Source organism: Castor canadensis, chromosome 5 (genome assembly GCF_047511655.1).
Source record: "Castor canadensis chromosome 5, mCasCan1.hap1v2, whole genome shotgun sequence".
Taxonomy (NCBI): Eukaryota; Metazoa; Chordata; class Mammalia; order Rodentia; family Castoridae; genus Castor; species Castor canadensis.
The window spans coordinates 98857905-98882025 of record NC_133390.1 but is presented as its reverse complement, the minus strand read 5'-3'; the positions used below and the strand labels follow the sequence as shown (position 1 = coordinate 98882025).

The 24121-nt window shown below is 35.1% G+C and overlaps 1 protein-coding gene across 7 annotated transcripts in view; it reads right to left on the bottom strand.

Moving 5' to 3' along the window:
• The window catches only part of Phc3 (polyhomeotic homolog 3), a 73835-nt gene that overhangs the window by 27628 nt on the left and 22086 nt on the right, over positions 1 to 24121 (bottom strand). For 4 of the 7 annotated variants that reach the window (XR_012448044.1, XR_012448043.1, XM_074073803.1 and 1 more), the window contains exons 5-10: positions 19442 to 19600; positions 16428 to 16526; positions 11225 to 11471; positions 5503 to 6374; positions 5158 to 5205; positions 753 to 906 (exon numbers count right to left, since the gene is read on the bottom strand). Coding sequence is in view for 5 of the 7 variants with exons in the window: in XM_074073803.1 (XP_073929904.1) it covers positions 753 to 906; positions 5158 to 5205; positions 5503 to 6374; positions 11225 to 11471; positions 16428 to 16526; positions 19442 to 19600 (1579 nt within the window). In the remaining 2 variants the exon portion in view is untranslated. The remainder of the gene's footprint in view (positions 1 to 752; positions 907 to 5157; positions 5206 to 5502; positions 6375 to 11224; positions 11472 to 16427; positions 16527 to 19441; positions 19601 to 24121) is intronic. The other 3 variants (XM_074073804.1, XM_074073805.1, XM_074073806.1) reach the window with 3 other exon arrangements.

Here is a 24121-nt window from a genome sequence, read left to right as displayed (position 1 = left end):
AGTTCACCAACTCCTGGCCTAAATAAAATACTCATAAAATTTTAAAGATAACATTCATTATATCTTTCTTTAGGACCTACACCTGGATCTGTAAGTTAAACTAAAGTTTTAGTAAAATACCTAAGGTTCATAGTAACTTTGATATTACAAGGAAGAGCAGAAAGAAGTTTTACCTGATTTTCTAAGGAGCACTGAAGTAGTGAATAAGTATTTGAATGCAAGTTTAAGAACTTTAAAAGCCCAGGTCTCATGAGAGAATTAGGCCAAAGTTAAGTATTAAAAGCAACTTTTTAAAGCACTTAGTCTGAATCACAGCAATTGTGAGGAATATGAGAGATGACTTAGAATGCTTTTTCAATTTTTAGAAAGTATAATTTAAATCTTTTGATAGAACTGTGACTTATTCTCATTTTTTTAACTAACATGCTACTCATGGATGTTCTCATATTTAAGCTAAATATATTTTAACACATGAATCAGAATAAGCATATGAAACCCATCTGTACAAACCACTGAAAATGTATGTTTTTCGTCTGGTTACTACTGAACAATTTACAAACTACTGAGCTCCTCTGCTATTACAGAATTTTCCAAGACAAGTCATTCTTACTTACTCTTTAATAAAATGTTCCTCATAAATTTTCTAAAATTTAAATTATATCTCTTGCTGTAGTTAACTATAGTAACAAGCTAATATAATACTTCCTACTATTAACATTATTAACTTCGACTATATTTTGGTATTTCCTTACCTAGCAAAGGATGTTCAGAGGTCAAATCCTCTCCTCTCCCCACAGTTATAGCTGCTGGAGACAAAGTGGGTGGTGGTGGGGTTCTATCCATCCGGACACATTCATCTGACTCTTCTGGCATTTCTTCTTCACACATGTCTTCTACTTGATAAACCTGCAAGGACAAATCATGTTGCCTTAAAGTGTTTTTGAAAATACATTTCATGAGCTATTTTTAATTTTAAAGTTAAATTCTAAGTGTATTAAATTTCAAACAAGGCAAAATGACTATTCTGATAAATTGAAAAGTAAACTTTAGTACCGCTCAAATGAAATTTTTCATAATACTTGATCATATTTCACTGAAAGCAATCTGTGGATCAGTTTCTAGGCCAAGAATCACTAAGGTTTCCAAAATGATAATATTTTTAAATTTTAGAATTATTTAAAAGAGAATTATTTTTAAAGCTTTGATTTTACACAATCAAATAACTATTACAAGTATTATACTGCCGTTTGTTAATTTTTCACTTGTCATAAATCAAAATAGATACTAGTAATTTCCACTAAGTAAATTTCCAAAATAATGCATAATACATCAGGAGATGTGTTGCCAGGAGGACTATATCCCAGGCTCTTTGTTATTATTATTATTACATGAATTAAAGATTAAATTATAAAAAGTAATGTCCAAGTATCTATGAAAAGGAGCTTCCTTTTCTGTTCAACTCAAGAATCAAATGAATGCTTATAAGCTAATATCACATGTATGGAAAATATCTTTTGTTGAAACAATACATTACACATGCACACACTCTCACACTTACACATCCTAAGTCATTTGAATGTACTTCTTAGTTTTTTAATATTGTTCCATACTAATGGGGCGAAGGTTTAAAGTCCTTAACTACCTGGTTACCCAACTGTAAAGATTATACTTAAGAAGGAACACAGAATCAAAAGCACTCTGAGAAAGCTATAGATATAACTAACTTATTAATATTTTATTAAACTTAAGGCTTAATTTCAAGGTACACTTCTAGAAATTGACAGATATTTTCATGGGTCATTTATTATTTATTTAACCATTGTTTATGAGATGCTAAGTTACTAAAAACAAAGCCACAAAACAATTCACTTCTTTTATATGGAAAGCTTTTACTTAAATTTAGAAAGATTATGTGTTTTTAAGATTACTAATTAACATTCCAATAAATATTAACAAAGTAAAAATTGTTTCAGTCACAAAATAACTTAAAGTAACATCTAATGTTATACTGTTGAAAAAGTTTCATAATTTGAAGTTTATAAAATTAAATATGAAAGTAATCAAGATTTCTGAATAGCATAAACCATATGCTATAAAGGGGAGTAGGAAGTTTTATTTATAAAAGTATACAATAGTAATAAGCAGTAGAGTTTTTTAAAATCTTAGGTTAGAGGCATGGATCATGCAGTAGAGCGATCGTTTGGCAAGGGCCTGACTTCAAATCCCAATACTGCCATAGTCATCATCACCATCACCATCACCATCTTTCCAAGACTGTTCCAAAAATAAAACATCTTTTTTTCTTTCTAAAAAAAAATCCCATTACTGGGAATTTTATATAAAATATAATATCCTGAATGTGATTAAAACCAGCTATTAGGTAGGAAACATTTTTAAAGATAACAATCCTGCATCTCTAGAACTGTTTCACCAAGAGAGACTCCTTTCCTCCTATCTGGAGCTCAGAAGTGAAAGCAGTCATTCATTAATGTACAGTCCAACAGTAATAGCGGCTAGCATCTCTTCAAATGATCATCATGCCCAGTACAGGGAAAGCCACCCACAAAAATGGCTGGTGGGTGACAAACAACAAAACACCTTTCTAGTACCCAGAGGCATCTACTAGTGTTGTGATTAATTTGCCTGAGTGGTGGGGGAGTTAACTCAGAGTAATAATATAAGAATGGATTTATTAGGCTCCATTTTATCTATACAGCATTTCCTTTAGTAGATATTATTTTTCTTCCAAAAAACATTATCTTTTCTTAAAATCCCAAAGCTCTCTTTAATTTTAATACTTTCAAGTTATCCAAGCATCTGCTAGGTTTTTTTTTATAATGTGTGTAGCTCTGTGCTCAATTTTTTTTTCTTGACCATGCATAGAATTCTGATTTTAAAAAATTATGTGTTTCATTCAAAAGATGGAAAAATTCCTAACACAAAAAACTGTTCTTTCTTTATAGTTAAGGCTAACTATACCCATTTCCTTCCAAATATCCTGTGTAAAGGCAAAACAAATCTGTCACAGACATCTGGCACGATCAGCACAAAGAAATCTAGATGCAACAACTAAAATATTGAAAAAAGCAAAGAAGTGGAGGTTTTGCTCACAAGATCATTATGAACTGCACATCACAATTCTGTTTAGCTCAAAACTATAACTATTCTAAAAATAACAAAGACTGCCAAACTTACCTCAATAAAGTCCATTATTCCCATCTGTCTCCCTTTCCTAAATAAACTGAGGAACATTTGTTTATTAGTTCTAAATTATCTAACCTCAACATATCTTATTTATACCCAAATGTCAATAAAAACTCTAATTTGTTTATAAATGTAAATTTAAAAAACATACTAATTTTACTTTGAGAATTAACTTAGCTTTCAAATTTTCACACCTCTTAAGAAATAAATACTTCTCTCTACCTTTAAGTATGTAAAACATCCAAGAAAGATAATTTGTGAAAAAATGTGTTTTAATAAAAAAAATACATTTAGTCAAAGATAATAAGAAAAATGCAGCAATTTAATAAACAGAGCTGTTATTCAAAGAAAGATGAAAGATAAGAAAAGGCAGAGGGAACATCTATAGCAAGCATAATGACCATATCAGTGATAGTAGTGAAAGTTAGTAATTTCTTAGGGAGAAGAAATTGTTCAAAAATGAGATAATTTTTTTTTTTAAAAATCTTAAAACAGAGGCAGGCAAGAACTAACAAAATAGAACCATAAATATTTTGGGCTTTAATTAGTTTTTTAAAGTGTTAATATGTTTGATATTTCTATCCAAACCCCATGCTGGAGGTGTGGCTCAAATGATAGAGCACTTGCCCTGAGTTCAAACTCCAGGAAAGCAAAAAAAAACCTCACCAGGTACGTTCCTCTGAAGTTTCCCCTGACAAAAAACATTAGAAAAATATAAAGAATATAGAGGTTTTACTTTTTACTTGTTAAATTCAGGTCACTGAACTAAATACTGAAAGTTAAATTTAAATTAAATGTAGTATCTTTAAAGGTACTGTATACTTCCTAAACCTGTGGTTTTGGTTTTGGTTTTCTCTGAGGTGCTGAGGATTGAACCCAGGGCTACACATGCTCGGCCAGCGCTCTAGAAGTGAGCTACATACATCTCCAGCCCAAACCTGGGTTTTTGTTACAATACCCATTGTAAGCTCTTCAAAAATCTTAAAAGAAAATGTAGAGACATGATGATTAAATGACAAACATTTCTAGTACTGATATCTTTGTCAAGTTCTGGTTTTTAAAAATGGAATAGGAATTGGAATTTAATCTCTCTCCCTTTTTTTTTTTTTATTTAATGAGACAGGTCTCACTATATAGCCCTTCTGCCTATGTCTCTACAGGTCTCACCACCACACCTGGCTCAGAATTCAATCTCTTTATGCCTATTAAGATTACTCAGAATAATAAGAAAAAAGTAACTTCAAATTTGCATCTGGAGATCCAAAGTGTTTCCCATTAAAAAGGAGACTTTGAATTTCCTTTCCTTTCTGAGCTAAGTTATTAGCTTTTAAGTGACAAAATCTCTTCAGTGCAGTTGATATAAAACCTGCCTTTAAGAAGTTTCCTCTCAGTTAGAAAGTGAGAATTTGATCTGACTAAACATTTGGAGACCTTATTTCAATTTTATTGTAAATTTTTTTATAAATTTTAAAAAATCCTTTAGAGAACATTTAAAAACTACTTTAAAAGACAGTTTTGCTTTCTAGGTAACATGTAATCATTTTTAAAGGTTTACTCTGATAAATTCCTCTACAATCTCAATTATTTAAAACTTCTGCTCCTCCCAGTGCATGTTTTTTCATTCTCAGTATCAAAGTCATCTAAAATTTTATGCTTTTTAAGTGAGAAATATCGTAAGCATATATTTTTCCCTTAGCAGAGGTTTTAAAAAATCAGTTAATATTTTTTGCAAAGTTGGACTCTTTCCTAGAATAAAATTTTTTTACTAACTTTTAATTACAAAACATAATTTTACCAAAAAATTACTTCATACAAGCATACCTCCTCCACCTTGAAACAAAAGCCCGTCAAGGCCCAGGACGTCAGGATGCATGCAACCAAAAAGGCTAGCTGGAGAAAGCATACGTTTAAGAGCATACAAGCCAACAGAAGGGATCTATGAAGGATAATCACCTTAAGAGAAAAAACTTTGTGCAGATGACACTGGCTCAAATGCATTCCCTTGGGGAAAAAAAATCAACTCTGTAAAGATAGCAGATGGATTTGTTTAAATAGTAATAAAATTAACGAGGGACTTTAATAACCATCACAAATTATCAAGCATGCAACCATACTACAACAAACAACTGCATTTTTTTTTTTTTGCCCATATAGTATGTTTGTCAGAATAATGACATAATGGAAATTCTAAGCTTTTTAAATTCATAGGCATTTAGATTTAGCAAATAACATAGTGTGGGAGAAAACAGTTTTTACTTTCAGTTCAGCAAGAAAGTCAAAGAGCTTCCAAGGGCTTACCACTGGTGGATCAACAGGTGCTGGAGGTTGTACTTGGAGGTTTACCGCAACAGTCTGTGGAGGAGGAAGAGTCTGAAATGGCAACTGGACCAAAGCTTCTGCAGCTGGAAGATCCTCTTCTGACACCAAAGCATTCTGCACCAAAACCTGGCCCTGGGACAGAATTTCAGGCTGCACTTGTAAAGATTGCATAGACTGCAAGGGCAGTGGTGGAATCTGAGCTGGAGGAGATGTCGACATCTGTGGTGGGGTTGCAATTGGAATTGGAGAGGACTGTAGGGTTGAATATTGCTGGTGTGATGTTGGAGACACAATCTGTTGACCCGGGGACACCAAGGCAGACTGTTGAACTGGGCCAATGTGTACGACAGGGGAAGGGGGAAGTGGAAGATGGGATGGAAGATTCAGCTGGGCTGTAGGTTGCACCTGATTAGCAGTAGACTGCTGCAGACTTGGCCCTGGTTGAAGAGCTGATGACACAAGAGGGTGTGGCTGAATCAGTGCTTGTGGATGAATAATAATAGCAGGAGACTGACTTGGTGAGTGAGCTGGTGGAGGAGATACCACTACAGACTGCTGTGCTGATTGGGAATGATTAGGAGACACAGCTACAGGAGGGGGGTGGCTCTGAATTGGTGAACAGTGCTGTGGCTGGGCATTACTGGGAGGTGGAGGAAGGCTATGGTTTTGGAGAGGGATACAGTGTTGGGATGGGGGTATATCTTGAGTTGGATTCTGAAGTGTGATTGGCTGAATTTGCTGCTGTTGCTGTTGTAATATCAGCTGATGATGGGAAACCTTGGGAGGTGGTGAATGAAGAGGAATCTGTTGATGTTTTATTAGAGAATGAGGCTGAATTGGAGAATATGAAGCTGTGAGAGAAAAAAATGACAATTAGTACTGATTTCAAAAATATAGAAAGTTTTAAATAAATCTAAAGAAGAAATCAGAAGGTCATAATCCCTTGAATTCTGTTATAAATCTTTTAAATAAGAGTGATTTCAAATTTTATGACAGATTTCCTTGGAAGGCTAAAAAAAACTGCATACAATAACATGTACTCTGAAAAGTTCTGAAAGGAAACTGCCTAAAACAATCTATGCCATATCTGAAATCTATACATAATTTATTCTTATTAAGTTTTATAGATCACCAAAATAGCTATAATAACTTAAATGAAAGTCCATCCCCTTTAATTTCTTCCTTTGAGGGAGATGGGAAGTATCATCTCTGAGTCAGCATAGTATATATAAAGGTAACTTCAAAATCATAAAAATTGATATGAAAATTTTTATGTCAAGACATGCTTCCATTCCCATCCAGGTCAAAAAAAAAGAAATTAGGTCCAAAATTTCATCTAACAAAATACTTTTCACCTAGTAACTAGACTAGTACTTCAAACTAAGAAGTACTAGCCCTTTATAAATGTGTTGCTATAAATGTGTTGCTATAAACATTAGACAATATCAAAAAAAAAAAGGAGAATTAATAAAATCTCCAATTTCCTATACAGTAGCTTTCTGCCAAGGGGGCTTAAGGTACTTTCCCATCTCTCATTTATATTTATAAAATGCCCTCTTTTAGTTAAAAAAAAAAAAAAAGACAATCTTTAATTCAATTTTTAAAGTTATAATTTAAATTTACCATATTCTTGAAGTGCCATGGATATTATATCTACCAGAATAATTCTTTTTGTGCTCTGGCAAGTTAAGTAATCTTTTTATATTCTAGAGCTGAAAACTCTAAAAATTAAAAGTCTATCCTTTAATTTAAATTAAATTTTTCTTGGATCATAAGTCAAAGCAACTAATATTTTATATTAGTCCCTAAGTCCATAAAACAAGCATATACATTACAAATTATTTATGAGGATATTTGAAACAGAAAAAAGTCCTAGACATTTTAACTTCTCTGGTTTTAAGAAGCACTTTATTACTGTCAAAGTGGTCTAATACTTGGAGGATTTATAATTGCCATCATTTCTCATATTATTTACACTAACATATAGTTACAATGACCCCATGAGGTAGGCATGGTATTATACCACTTAAACGTATTACAGATTAACAAATTAAATAGTTTAAATGACTTTCCTGAAATCACTATTAAGGGACAGGAGTAAAACTAAAAGAAACAATAATGTTGAGTACAGGACTTTTGTATGGATTATTTATGCCTCTCCCCAAAATTCTTATGTTGAAGCTCTAACGCCCCAATTTGACTTTATTTAGAGATAGAGCCTTTAAGGAATTAAGGTCAAATGAGGTCAGAAGAGTAGGTCCCTTACATGATAGGATTTGTGTATTTATAAGAGGAGATATCAGAGAGTTCCTCTCTACCACTGTGCACTCAGAGCAAAGGCCAAGTGAGGATACAGCAAGAAAGTGTCTACAAGCCAAGAAGAGAGCCTTCACCAGAAACTGGGTATCAATGGACCTTAATCTTGGGACTTTCCAGCTACCCAATCTATGATAAATTTGTTATGGCAGCTAGAGCAAGCTAAAATAGGACTTTTTCACTACACATTGAATTCATGCCTGCAGAAAAAAAAAAAAAAAAGTACGTATTTTTTCCAACTAGAACATTTTCATAATAGCTCCAAAAACTGCTTTAAAAAAAAAAAGACAAAACTTCAATTCTAATACAGTTCATGATTGCTAGACACCTTTATTACTAAAAATAGAATTACTGGGCTGGATGTAGCTCAGTGGTTTAGTGTTTGCCTAGCCTGCATGAGACCCTAGGTTCAATCCCCAGTACTGCTAAAAAAAAAAAATTACTAACAAGTGGGAACTCCACATTCAAGGAGATATGGTTGGTAAAGAATATCAAATTATTTTAGTACCCTAAAAAGACATGTAAGGAAACAATAACCATGTCCACCACACTAATTATAGGTTATACTACATTAGAACATAAACAGGTCTTTTTTCTATTTAAAATGACCAATAGACATGGTTCTGAGGGAAAGAACAAGTTACCAATTCTAAAATCTCTTAAAATATAGTCATTTCAGATTAATTTACCATCAATAAAACAGAAACTAAAAGTGAAACACACTGTTGCCTTGCCAGAAGACAATGAATTGCTATGAGTCACTGCAGCTTAACCCAACTTAACCCAACTTAACCCAACTTGTAAGTTTGATATCTGCAAAGGATTACGTGTTCCGTGGGATTCTGTTTCTAATAAACTATATCACGGAAAAGTGGAGTTTGGTTAATACACCAAACTGACATTCAATCTGAATTTCTAAGTGAAATTATCCTGAGACTGGTGGTTTTTGGTTACTGGTCTCCTTCATACTTATAATATACTGCCCATAAGAGGAGGCAAACAATGAGGAGCTTGCCACATTATCAAAAAAAAGGGAAGAGTGAACTGCAACTTGGAACTAAATATTGGTCAAATATTGCTCAAGATCCAACTAAGCCTCAAAGAGGGCTAGGGGCAGAGTTCAAGTGGTATAGCACTTACCTAGCAAGTACAGACCTCAGTTCAATCCCTAGTAACAAAAGAAACAAAACTAAACCTTAAAGAGTTTCCAGCTTTCTCTAAAGGTAGAATTCTTGCTGCGAAGAAATTAATCTACCTTTCGTTATAATCTATCAAGGTGGCAGGATATTGTCCTGAGATAAGTCATTTCAAGCACAGTCATCATTGCTGCTCCACACTGACTGTCAACTAGCCAGATGTTGGGTAAGCAAGCTAGGTGTGGTGGTGCACATCTGTAATCCCAGCTACTCAGAAGGTAAAGGTAGGAAGATTGAAGTTCAAGGTCTGCTTGGGCAAAAGTGCAAGACCCTATCTGGAAAAAGCACTAAAAAGGAAAAGCACTCGAGGGCATGGCTCAAGTGGTAGAGTGCATGCCTAGCAAGAGCAAGGCCCTGAGTTCAAGTCCCAGTACCCCCCCACACACACAAAAGAAATCATAGATATAGCAGATACTGGGAAACAAAAACTTATAAAAATAGACATAAATAATGGATTTATTATCAAAGTCTACAGTATTATCAAAGACTCAACTATAACAATTCTAAGCAGAAAGAGACCTAATTAATGCTAATGGAAGACTGTGCTATAATTTCCAAACTCCAAATGGAAAAGAAATTAACCACTAATCCATGAATTATACATCACCCACATATTAGACAAATATATAGAAAGCATGACTTAGTGCTGTCAAGATAAGAGTGAAAAGACAAACCTGCAATAGGATTTAAAAAAAATCCTTTTGTAAAAGTACAGGCTGGGCAAGGGGCTCAAGTGGTAAAGAGCCCACCTAGCGAGTACAAAGCTTGAGTTCAAACCCAGTATTGTCAAAAAAAAAAAAAAAGAAAGAAAAACTAAAAGTGCTAAAATAGTACCTGATACATACAGAAGTGCTAAATATTATCATCCTACCCTCGAGAGCTCATAAGATCAGTAAGTATATTATAATCATAACAGAAAAAAGAACTATAAGGGAGCATAAAAAATGCGGCAAAAGTTCAGAGTGAGGAGAAATTTCTAACTACAGAAATTAGACGATGCTGAGATTTTGAGATTCAGTGAAGCAAAAAATGTTGGAAACATTAACAGAGAAGAAACATGATAAGAGACGTAGATACAAGTGGAGGGAAAAGAACAGATTTCAGTAGTATAAAACAAATCTATATTTAAGAAAGTTATAAAAGAATAGAAAGAAGATCCTTACCTGATGAAATGGTTGGAACAAAGGAAGATTTTTCTTAATGAAGTATATGTGAGATACCTAGTTCCATCCAGCTCTCTCTTACACACATACTCATACGCCAGGTATGTAGATGCATGAAGAATAAGCGGAGACTAAGTATACTTGAGGAGACAAAAGATGCTACAACTACTGAACTAAATCAGAAGCAGGTTATAAAGATGGAATCGATGACATAGCAAATGGTGCACTGACTTTAAAACAGCTGGGTCTGGTGGCCTATGCCTGTGGTCCCAGTACTCAGAAGACTGAGGCAGACAGATGGAGAGTCTGAGGTCAGCCTGGGCTACACAAGACCCCTGAAAGCAGATAATACTTTAAAGATCTTATTAGAAGTGAGGAAAGCTCAATCCTGAGAAATTCTGAGATGAATACAGAGATACTTAAGAAGCTCACTCTGGATGACCCCAACATTTTCAGTGTAAGAATCTTGACCTGGTTAGTTATAGAAAGCAGACAGCACAGGTGCAACTTCAAAGCTTGCTGAAAATGAAAATGACTTAGTTGATTCCCTGACATCTTCCTCTCAGATGAAATTTTAAAAATGGAAAAAAGCAACATAGTAACGAACATAAATTTCCTTATTTGCATAATACTTACTTTTGGAAAAGTGACAAACTGTCCCGTGGTTGATTTTAAGCACTTGCTTTTTACAAGCTTTTAAATATGTCCTACTAAAGCACATTTTAAAAAACTACTTGCGAATCTTTTTTAAAAGCTAGGTTTTATTGCTATAAAGAGAAACCAATACATCATGAAAATGTTAATCAAATGTCAATTAACAAAAAAAGCATCTATTTTATTGCTATTATTTGTTTTAGCTACTGGGCTTTTTAAATTTTTTTCCAGCTACATGGTGAAATGTTCTTCTTTGACTAATGAAATTCACATTTTAAAATGTCATTCTTCTTGAAGTAGCAGACGCCCTTGTTTTGCTGCTTATAAAGAAAATGAATAATACAACTATTTTCAACAAAAATCTTATCCCACCTGGTGCTATTAACTGATGAATACTTGATGTCCGGGTGACAGCTGTGCTTCGTGATTCCAGACTTGGACTTTCTCCTTTCTTATTACTTTCTGGAGAAGGATCGCGTTGGCTGATTTTAGAACTGGTCACTGTAGTTTTGTTATGACAAATTGTCAATGACTGAGTTTGACTAGTGCTTTTTGGTGGACCATTCTGTGAGCTAGATAATACACCCAACTTCTGGCTGCGTAATGTTAAATTCTGAACCTATGAACCACATAATAGAAAATAAAGATGAAAACAGATAGTTTTAACTGATTTGGTAATCAATACAATTATAATACAACATATTAACATAACATTTTCACATATAGAAATCCAAGCAACTGATTAATCCTGAAAGAAAGAAGAATTATTATTCTAAATAATCACATCTTAAATATTATGTGGCAATTTAAAAAAAAGTAAGGGAGGAATAGGACAGCAGCAAGGGGAGAGGAAGGAAAGGGCAGGGAGGAAAGAGAAGGGAAAGAAGGATTAATCATGAGGAACTAAATGAAAACAGAATGAATCAATGTATGTGTGTGGAGAAAAGGAGAAAGGGAGAAAAAGAGAAAGAAAATTCACAAATGAACTATGAATATAAGGAAACTGCATTGTGACATACTGCATCAAAACTGACTAGTTCTAACTATGAAGATTATAAAGAGACACTAATCTTATAAGAAAAAATTAATTCATCAAATCACCTACTCCATTGTGATATTTATGAAAAACATTTTCAGAAAATTAAATTTTTTGTTGTTGTTAATGAACACTTACTTTCTTTGAGAACCAGTTTTCACAAGATAGTGCAGGACCCCTGAAATGGGTTTGTGTGATGGCTCCTGTCTACACCTGGGGTTACTGCAAACATTCTCTTGAGTAGATAATGACAAGGATTATCCCAAACTCTCACCTCAGATTTATAAAATTTCCAAACAGCAAGGCAGAAAATGCCTCATCAAAAACTACCTAACATCTTGCCTGTCTGGAATAAGTGCATGAAATATATTTAGTGATACCACTGGCTATGGGAGGGAAATTCAAGTAAAAGAGACTCCAAAGTGACAAAACAAATGGTATGCTGCTACTTTATAAAAGTTCTTCAGTTCCATGCATGTTCTTTCTCCACAGCTGCATCATTATCTGATGCTCAAAGGCATCTTTTGACTTTCTCTGTCCAAGTGCTAAATGCAGTGTTCAGTCACTAGCAGGTACTAAGTGTTCATGTCAGGCAAATTCTATTCTATTCTAAGGAACTATTATGTTTGGAAATGAAGTCTCCCCCCTAAAAGGCTCATGTGCTGAAGGCTTAGTCCCTGATTCTAGCAGTGTTCAGTGCTGTTGGGAATTGACTGCATTATGAGGGCTCTACCTTCAGCAAGGATTTAATTTCATTCATGGATTCAAAATATGAATAGACTATTAGGAGGTAATGGAACTGTGGAAGGTAGGACAAAATTACAAGAAGTGAGTCACTGAGGGACTATCTTTGAAGAGTATTTTGGAATCCTTGTCCCTTCCTCTGTTACTATCTCTGCCTCCTGTCTGCAATGAAGTGAGTCACTTTTCTCACCACATGAAGTACTGCCTCACCACAGTCCAGAAATAACAGAACCAGTTAACCATGGACTGAAACCTCTGAAACCATGAGCCAAAATAAATCTTTCCCCCATTTAAACTGTTTCTCTCTGATATTTTTTCATAGTGACCAAAAGACTTATGAATACAGACAATTGGAACCAGAGAAGTGGGGTCACTGCTGTAAGTAAACCTGACTGTGTGGTTCTTAAACCTTTGTAACTGGTTTGCAGTAGGAATTTGGAAATTTGGATATATAGGCTAGAGAAGGCCTATAATGCTGTACGCAAAGTTTAACGGATGATTCTGGTAGAAGCTCAGAAGACAAGGATACTGATAGGAATGTGGACAAAAAAAGACTGTACTCATGAAGTTTCAGATAGGAACAAAGACTCTATTGAGAATTGGAGCAGACGTCATTCATATCACATTGTAGCAAAAAAAAAAAAAAAAAAACCTCATTTATATTTTGTCCAAGCCCTGAGACTTTGTGGGAGGCTGAGTTTAAATGTGATGGACTAGTTAATCTGGCAAAGGGAAATTTGAAGCAGCCCAGCAGTCATGCTATGGCATAGACGTTGCTAGCTGCTTTTAACTATATTTACAGTGAGATGTGGAAGCAAAAAACCAGAGTGGGAAGATTTGAAAAAGTAGTAGTTTGGCAGAAAAGGAGGTTATTTAAAGTTGCAGGCAAGGAAGGTGTGGTTGTTAAAGAGATTAGCACTATTATAAAGAAGTATTTTGCACTGGAAAAGTAGGAAAGATGCCTTGAGGATGTGTCAAGAATCAGTGAGAACTCACCCCTGGCAGAGTCAAGGGTGTAAAAGTGCAAACTTGTTTGAAAGACTATCTCTTGAGAAGAGAGCACTGCCAGTATTCCCTGCTTGCACAGGGCTACCTAAGAAAGTGTTTCCTTGCCTTCAATCACCCAGGTCTCAAAGGCCGCTGCAGCCACGGTCCAAGAGAGTCTAGCTATCACTTGAGCTGGCAGCAGACCTTGGCATGCAGAATGCAAGCGTTACAGGGTCATAGAGGCTTCTACCCTGCATGACTTTCCACATTTCAAAGGAAAGCCTGTGAGGTCAAGCAGTGTGTAGTGGGGTCAGACTTCCTGCAGGCATCCTGAGAGGGTGATACATAAGCTGTGAGGATGAAGCAAAAGCTTCAATGGAAACCCCAAGAAGCTATGAGATGCCAGGAATGTGGACCATCTGCCAAGGAAAGCTACAGGTAGTAAACTGAACCAAACCAAGAGACAGGCCATGTGGGCTGCAAATGGCAAGGCTTTAAGAGCAGGGCTGCCCACAACCTTTGCCCTAACCCACCACATGGCCCAGATACTACACATGGACAGGAGTTAGTCTTTGCCCTGATGGGCTTTTACGGTATTGCTTTTGTCCATTGCTCCTTTCTATGTTCCTATTCCTCTTTTGGAATGGGGATATTTAACCTAGTATCAAATGTTGGAAATATGCCGTTTTTAAAAATTATTTTATAGGGGCTCACAGCTAAGACGTGCCTTGAGTCTCAAGGAGAGTTTGAACTTGGACTTTTGAATAATGTTGGAACTGTTAAGACTGTGAGGACTTTTGGAGATGGACTGAATGCATTTTGCATTTTGAGATAGTCATGAGCCTTTTGAGAGCCAAGAGCAGAATGTTATGGTTTGGATACAAAATGTTCCCCAGAAAGGTCTAAAATGTAAACAGTGAAAGCTAGGCCTGTATCAAAATTATAATTCCTGGACAGATTCAAAATGTACATAGATCACTGGGAAGTAGTAGAACTGTGGAAAATGCAGCAGAGTTGAAGGAAATGGGTTGTTTAGGGGTGTCCTTAAAGGGTGCTCTGCCACTTTGCTGCACCACATGTCCCCCACCCTGAAACAATAGTGCCAGCAAATCACAAACTGAAACCTCTGAAACCATGAGCCTAAATAAATCTTTCCTTCTTTTTAATTGATTCTCTCAGGTATTTGTCACACAGACAAAAATTGACTATCAAAGCTACTGAATGAGTTTTCTAAGTGAGACCATATGGAACATCTCCTCTGACTTTTCTCAAATATTTCATAACAATATCAACATAAATAGACAAAAAGCCACTGTATTATTTAGTACAAAAATAGGATGTACTAAAACACAAATTTTTCAAGTTGCCACTTAAGGCCCAAACCATTTTCAGCCCCACTTTTTAATCCTACGTCCAAATTCTCACAAACTGTTCTGTCCATCCTTCTTCTATATACCTTGCATTTCCTTCATTTGGTGCCCTTGCTCAGGCTCTTCTTGCCTAAATGCATTCTTCCTCAAAACGATCTCCTGAACTCCAACACATTATTCCAAGCCCAGTAAAATCCCACCTTCCTTCCCAGAGAAATATTCTGCCTTCGGTAACATTAATCTGATTTGTTTTTTAATTATGAAGTCTTGCCTATTCTAGAATTTCAAATAAATGGAATACCAGAGGATGTACCCCATTTATGCCTATCTTCTTTTGCTAATAACATAATGGTTCTAAGATGCATTAGTAGTTTGTTCCTTTTTATTTCTGAGTAGTACTCCAATGTATGACTATACCACAATTTGTTTACCCATTCATTCAGCATTTAAAGGACATTTGCTTGTTTCCAGTGTAGGGCTATTCTGAACTGAGCTGCCATGAACATTTATTTACATGTCTTTATCTGGCTAATATGTTATCACATCATTAGCATAAATATCTAGCAGCAGATATCTGAAAGTAGAGCAGCTGGGTAATGTGTTAAGTATATATTTAACTCTATAAGGAAATACTAAACTGTTTTTCAAAGTGGTTGTACTACTTTTAATCTCTCACTAGAAATGCATGAGAGCCTGGCTGTTCCACACTCTCACCAACACACAGTATTAGCAATCTTGTTCATTCCAGCCATTCTAGTGGCTGTGTGGTGATGTTCATGGTTTGACTTGCATTATCTATGATTTATGATACTGAGCCCATCTTCAGATGCATAATGACCTTTGTATACTGCCACTATTTTCTTTTATGATTAGTGTTTTTTGTGTCTTATCTAAGAAAGCTTTGCCTACCCTAGACTTACAAAGATAGTATCCTATGTTTTCTTCTAGACATTTAATAGTTTTTGCTTTTACCTTTAGGTCAACATTCTACTTCTAGTTTCTACTTATTAATGTGTAAGAAAAAGTTTAGGTTCACTTTTCAATAGTGTCAAATAACATAATATTCTACTTAATTTTTTTATTTTAAAATTTTCCCAATATAACTCTTTGCAAATATGATTGCAAAGAAATCTACAAAAAAAGAACACATCTCACATAGAAAGAGAAATAAATCTGTTATACAAAAAAACCTAACATTATTAACAAAACTCTCATTAACCCTGACTAATGTCAAGTAACCTAAATATCTATGTTTAGTTATAATTTCTACAAAACAAAACCATTTTCTGGAAGTTCTCATTGTATTTTATTAAATTTTGATCTGAAATGCCTAACAAAGAGCTCTGGAACCGTAGTTGCTGGAACACAAATGTAATGTTTATCTTCAACCTGAAGATCCAGATCTCAAGTAACACTTTATGGGGCTAGACAAGCTCACCTGAGTAGCTGCAGACTGACAGGAAGATGACGATGACGACGAGACAACAGGAATGTCAGACTGTACAGCAGCCACAGTGGTAGCGGGTGTGAAAATCAGCTGTTCAGACAGAAAACCGAAAAAATACCCTAAGACAAAAGAACATGTCCCACACACAATGTATAGCAGGCAAGAAAGACTGAAATTTGTGACAGAAAGACAATACAATTTAGGATTATTCCCTAAGCAAAAGGTTTTACAAGACAAATAGAAGTTTCTCCTTAAAAAAGAACTCCAAAAAGAAAAAGCTCACACCTGTAATCCTAACTACTTGTGAGGCTAAGATGGGGAGGACTGCGGTTCAAGCACAGCCCAGGCAAATAGTTCCTGAGACCCCCATCTCCAAAAATAACCAGAGCAAAATGGACTGGAGGTGTAGCTCAAGTGGTAGAGCACCTGCTTTGTAAGTATGAAGCCTTAAATTCAAACCTCAGTCCCATCTAAAAAAAAAAAAAAAAAAACTTAAAAAAAAAAAATCATAAACAGTTTTGAAACAGCTCATGATTCTGATGAGTACAAAAATAAATCAGTGCTCAAGGAAGAAAATAAATTTTGGTGATATGAAGTCCTCAAACCAAATCTTATCCCAAATAAGCTATAATACTTAATTTTTCCCCAGATCAAAACTGGGCTTCCCACTGGGCACCAGTGGCTCACACCTGTAATCCTAGCTATTCAGGAGGCAGAGATCAGGAGGATCGTGGTTTGAAGCCAGCCCAGGAAAATAGTTCAGGAGACCCTATATCGAGTATATAAAAAAAAAAAAAAAAAAATCACAAAAAAGGGCTGGTGGAATGTCTCAAGGCGTAGGTCCTGAGTTCAAACCCCAATACTGACCAAAAAAAAAAAAAAACCTACACTTTCTAAAATAGAAAACTACAGTCACTATCTTGGAGTACAAATTAAATTTCAGAGAGAAACATGAAAAGAAACACCAAAAAGATTCTTCAGTCCTCTATACTACAAGGATAACTGCACCACACACTAAACTACTATGTTCCTTTCAGTACAAAGGAGTTACGGAATAAACCTAGGATAGCTCTTGATTTTAAAACTATTTATAAAGATATTGCCTATTCAGTCTAAATATAAATGCCACAATATGCTAAACAGAACAACAAAAGAGCTTCACATCAAAACAAAAAAGAACATGATTCTTTTGTTTACTGTACCATTTGTTTTCAAATTTTTTATGAAAACTTTTTTTAATTAAAGAATTGCCATTAATTTCTAAGGCAACGATATCTACTCAATCTAACTCAACTTAGCAATAAATTATGACAGGATTTCAAAGAATATGTAAATAGTCTATTTCAAAGTTATTTCAAGAATTTTTCAGTTCCTCATTGCTGTTTAAATTGAAATGACCAATTAAGGAATCTTTTTATCTGGAATTTTTATTAGCATATATTAACTATACAAAATAATGGTTTTCATTGTGACATTTTCGCACACATGTGACATATTTTGATCATATCTGCCTCCCTACTGGCCTCTTTTATCCCCTCAATCCCTCTCCCTTGACCCCTCTCATCTTTCCTTAAGGGATCTTTTTATTTACTTTTTTTTTTTTTTTTTTTAGTGGTACTGGGGCTTGAACTCAGGGCCTAAGGCTTGCTAGGCTTGCTAGGCAGGCACTCTACCACTTGAGCTACTCGAGACAGCCCTGTTTTGTATTGGGTTTTTCAGTATAGGGTCTCACAAACTATTTGCCTCTGGCTGACTTCAAATTGCGATCCTCCTGATCTCTGCCTCCTGAGTAGCTAGGATTACAGGCATGAACCACCAGTACCCAGCCCCTTAAGGGATCCTTGAAATTTTAGTTCTTTAGTATTTTACTAAACTTAAATGAATGCAACAACAATGAAGTCTAACTTTCACAAAAAGGTAATTTTCAGTACAGTGTAAAAGCACTAAACCTAAAGTGATGATATTCCATTTATTTTGAACCATATGACTTGCCAATTTCAGAGGCTAAAGATAGTCAAATAACAACCATTTCAAACAGCCAACCTGATTTTAAAGCACAGTATTAAAAATGTCATGGCAGAAAAAAAATCCAGAAATAATGGTAATGTCTATTAAATAAGCTGAGAGTAAAAGGTGAGTCACATCACTATTTCCTATTAGAAGTATAACTGGAAACCTTCCAGTTTTAGGTGGAAAACTGGGGAGATTTTATATACATGCATACATACATATATTCGGATCAAGGGCAAAAGACAAAAAAAACCCCAAAAAGTCAAAGCTTTTGTCTAGCTTCCTGTAAAATAAATATCAGCTAATTTCTACATTCCTTAAAGAAGCCCAACAATTATTGGTAGGTACTCAAATACAGAACAACCAGATTAACATCCTATAGTAATAAAAGCCAAAGTGTATGTAAGAACACAACCTTACACAATTTGAGATGGGAATAACTAAAACTAAGAATCATCTGATGAAATTTCAGACACTCCAATTCAGATTTCCAAAAGTCCTAGGATACGAATCCTTACTTATAATTAATGTTTTGTTTTTTTTAATATTTCTAGCTATTTCATCAAATCTAAGGTGTCAAAGTATACAATGATTTAATATATATATATATATAAAAATAATAACTATGAGATGACATCAGTTATAAAATCCACTGCGATTCCAGAGATATTAAGATATGAAAAAGTTTTGAAATAGTGGAAACTTAATATTAAAAAATAATCATTCTTATGTTACAGAATCTATTAGCTTCCCAAGGTTGGTAATCTAATTAGCTTCCCAAGGTTGGTAATCTAATTAGCTTCCCATGAAGGCCTACTAATTCAAAGTAGAATTTTCTGTGACACTTATAAATGCACAAAAGCTGAGCAAACAAACACAAAAAAAATTGTCGAACATTTTTATATATTAAAAATGCCTCATTGCATCAAATCAAGAAACATTTTGATCTCTCAAGTCCTTAAGACACTGAAAAACTTTGGTAGCTCTTATCTTACCATTTGAGCTCGGAGATACATTTGAGCTTGGCTTGCCGTTAAGGTAGGGGAGGTACTCCCCAGTAACATAGTCTGTTGGGTAATACTGCCACTGGTAGAACTGGAAGCCTGGGAACGGCCTATTAACTGTGCAGGTGTAGGAGAAGTGGAGAGGTTGATCTAAGGAAGAAAACATATCAGGTCATAGGCTTCCATTTCTTGCCTCCATGTTCCCAAATTTCACCAAGCTGCAGTTAGCCAATCACTGGTATAAACTGTTGCTGAGGAACCCAAAAGGGAGGTATTTACCTTTGACAAACCTCACTCTGGGCAATTTATTTGCAGATGAACAGCAGCAGGGGATGGTTAGTAAGCAGTATACTCTTTAAGGATATCCACAATGTGTTTCAGTAAGATTTCCTATATCTCAAGATGTCATTTCTACTACCACCCCAAAATTAGGGCTATGCTGCATCATTGTAATATTCTACCTAACAATTTAAAACATTCTAATCAGTAGTACACCCTGTTTTATCATCTTGTCACATTTTGAGGAGTTTCTAAAGTGAGAATTAAAACATAGATAATCCATTCACATATATAAAAACATACAGGTAACATAGTATTAGTGCAATGGTCTAACTTAAAAGTTCTAGAGCAGAAAAAAATACAATTGTTACTTGTCAAGCAGCTGGGAAAATTCTAAATATTGGCTACAAAATTAAACTATAAACACTAAAGTTCAAAACTGCGCTTAAGAATAAACTAGTGTATAGTCAATCTCTAGAAAAATATGTAAGAAACTGGTAGCTGATGAATCTGTGAAGGGAAACTAGGCTGAAGTGCATAGGGGAACAGAGCAAAAGGACGTATGTGTACTCTATTTTAATCTTTCCAACTTCAGATCACATGCATGTATCACCCATTTTTTTTTTTAAAAAATAGTATTTTCTGCAAGACAAAGCAGAAAATCAATTTACTTAATTTGACTTAGTTTATTAAGTTCAGGTACAGTGGCTCATAGCTATTATCTCAGCTACTTATGTGGTAAAGATCAGAAAGATTGTGTTCAAAGCCAGCCAGGCAAAAAAATAAACTCCATTTCAATAAAAATAAGCCAGGCATGGTGGTACATACTTATAATCCCTGCTAAGCAGGAGGCCATGGTACTTAATTCATACATAGTTTTCATGTGATAGTTAAGCCCATCACAGAGACAGACAGAGAGAAAGGAGGTGGGGGGGGGTGGGAATGGGCAGAGAAAGAAGGAGAGAGAGAGAGAGAGAGAGAGAGAGAGAGAGAGAGAGAGAGAGAGAGAATATGAAAGAGAAAAAATTGGAGGCTTAGCATCTAAGAAAGCAAAGAAAATGTGGAAATAATGCGGTAGTATTAGTTCAACTCAACTTTCAATACACTAGATAAAAGATTATTATAGTACGGAATTCTTTTTCCATACTACTCTACATGTAGGCATTTTGCTAGGCAGGTGTTGTACCACTTGAGCCACTCCACCAGACTACATGTAGGCATTTTGGATAAAGCTTTGCTCCAAAGATTAAACCACTTGGCAGGGAAGAACTGGACCTGGGTTTTCTGACTCATGTATTTTAGCAATCAAGGACCTTTTAGGGGGTCACATTCTGATCTCTCTCTAATTTGTCACTTACAATAACAATGCCTTTGCACATTTTTTCAGGTGGTGATTCTTTTTTAAAGCAAGGGAGACAGGAAAAAAGGGAGAGAGAAAGAGGGAATCTTAATAAGGATAGCTATACACTCTAATAAAGAAAAGTGTAATAAAAAATTTTTTTTAATTTTTTTCAGTACTGGAGGTATTGTGTATGCTAGGAAATCATGCTACCACTGAACTACATCCCCAAACCACACTATCTGGCCTCAAACCTCCTAAGTAGATGAGATTACAGTTGTGTACCACCAAAGTCTTTAAAAACAAATGACTGGTTGATAGCTAAACAGCCTGAGTGCTTTTTAAGAACTAGAACACAAAATATAAACAGAATATTTTTCCTTTTTCTTAAAATAGAAGAAGTAAGAAAAACTAAGTAGTATCTTCCTAACCACTAGTATTATACTTTGTTTAAATTTGGAGATCAAAAAATAAGTATCTCGTCTACTTTTCAGTTCCACACAGTTCAGGCAGCTATATACTAATAAACACCCTTCCTGTGAAGTCAATAGTTCAGTAACCATCTCTGCAAGAAATCTATCTTCCTAGCTCCCCTAGAACTAAAAAAAAAATACTTCCCTCCTTTTCTACAAGCAATAAGGCTCTATTTTCTGCTTTGCTCTGCTGAACTAAACCAGATGCTCTTACCAGTTTCCAATATTTTCTGTCAATTCCATTCCAACTTCCTAATTCTCTTAAAGCCGTGGACAATCTTGTCATCTCTTACCTCAAACCCTAAATTCTACAAAGGAACTCATTCCCTGAGCCTTATTACTATAAGCTCTCTCCCCCCCTGGTGCTAATTCTGGAAATCACCAAAGAAAACTAAGTCTGCCAGGAAAAGACAATTACCAACCACCTTTTGGTGTCTTCAAAAAAAGGTTCCATAAAGACTCTAGCCCACAATGCTCCCTATTGCTAAAGCCCATTTGAAAGAAACCTGTGACATTTGACTCAGGTATATCTTACATACAAAACCTAACCGACATTAAAAGGATGTATATCTATGTGTATATCTATATTCTATGCCCACCAGAGTGAAAAATATGTAAAACATGTAGAGTATAACCCCACTTATGAATTATATGCAAACATTTGTGTGCCTAAGTGAAAAACACTGACAAAGATGACACACTGTATATATGCACAATAAAGCATAATCATGAAACTACAGGAGCTACATTCAATACAGAAACATATGCACATACTCACTGCTATCTAGAAAATAGTCACTAAAATGTAAGGGGTGGATAATACTGCCAATTTGGGATGATTTGTATTTTCTCTTTATAAGTTTTTTATCTTTCAATGTAGATATTAACATTAGAATAAGGGAAGAAATACCATTATTCCTTTTTTTTCAAATGTTTACCTTAATATATTGATTTGCTCTTATCACCTTAAAGCATCTTATAAATTTTACTCAGTAGGAACTTCTCTATATATTAAAATATCTCTAAGTATAGAATGCTGCATAGAAATTTTAAGTAATAATATATTCACAAAGGACTCTCTTAAGCTACTGAAGGATTTTAATAAAGAAATTAAGGGCTGGAGACGACTTAAGTGGTGCAGCACCTCCCTAGCAAGCATGAGGTCCTGAGTTCAAATCCCAGTATGTAAAAAAAAAAAAAAAGAATCAAATAGTGGCTAGGGGTGCAGTTCACTGGTAGAGTATTTACACACAAGGCCTTCAGTTAGATCTCCAGCACTACAAAAAAAAAATTTTTTTTAAAGAAAGCAAAGTAAAGAAAAATAAGAGTCAAATATGGAGGTGCATTTCTGTAATTACAGCATTCAGGAATCTCAGTCAGGAGGACCACAAGTTCAGGTTTAGCCCGGGCTACAAAGCAAAATCCTGTCTCAAAAAAATAAATAAAAGAGCCAGGCTAGGCACCAGTGGCTCACACCTGCAATCCTAGCTACTCAGGAGGCAGAGATCAGAGGGATCACAGTTTGAAGCCAGCCCAGACAAACAGGTTCACGAAACCCTATCTCAAAAAAAAAAAACGTCACAAAAAAGTGCTGGTGGAATGGCTCAAGGTGTAGCCCCAGTGCTACAAAAAAAAAAGAGCCAGGTGCCATGCCTGTAATCCTAGCTACTCAGAAGGTAGAGAACAGGAGGGTATTGGTTCGAAGCCAACCAGGGCAAGATGTTTGAGAGACCCTATCTCAAAGAAAAAAAAAAAAAACCCATCACAAAAAAAGGGCTGATGGAGTAGCTCAAGGTGTAGGCCCTGAGTTCAAACCCCAGTACTGCAAAAATAAATAAATAAATATAAGTAAAAATAAAAAAATAAAGGAAATCAAATAAAATGCCTCTCCTATTTACAAGAGAAAAACATTACTTCTACTTTTTGTGATACAAGCAGACAAAAAGGGAAAAAACAAAATACTGGTAACATGTCCAGCAATAGGCATGGTTAGGTAAAGTCTATAATTCTGTGCAACAGTATATAGCAGCTATGTAAGACTGATCTACATTTTGTTTTTTAAGAAAATCTCTTGAGACAGGGTCTTGCTATGTAGCCCACACTGGCCTCAAACTCATAATTCTCCTGCTTCTACCTCTGAAGTACAGGTATGAGCCCATGCCTGGCTGAGCTCAAGACTGATCTCTGCATGCTAATATAATATAGAAAGAGCTTAAGACACACTTTGAAGTGAAAAAACAAAATGCAGAATAACTATCTCTGTTTACAATGTGTTTAAAAAAGAAAGAAAGAAAGGAAGAAAACTTTACATATATACACACATTTCTTTATGAAATCCATGCCTATAATACACAGGAAAAGATCTGGAGGGGTACACAGCAAACTGAGGAGACAGAAAAAATAACAAGGACAGGGAACTGAGGGGACTTAACACTTTATTACTCTTTTTCCACGGCTGGAATATTTTACAAGAATGCAATAAAGCTGTTCATGCTCATACAAATATTCAGGCCACACTTCTATTGTAGACTAACACACTGGATGAGGCTTCTATACCTGACCACTTGAAATTAATGTCTT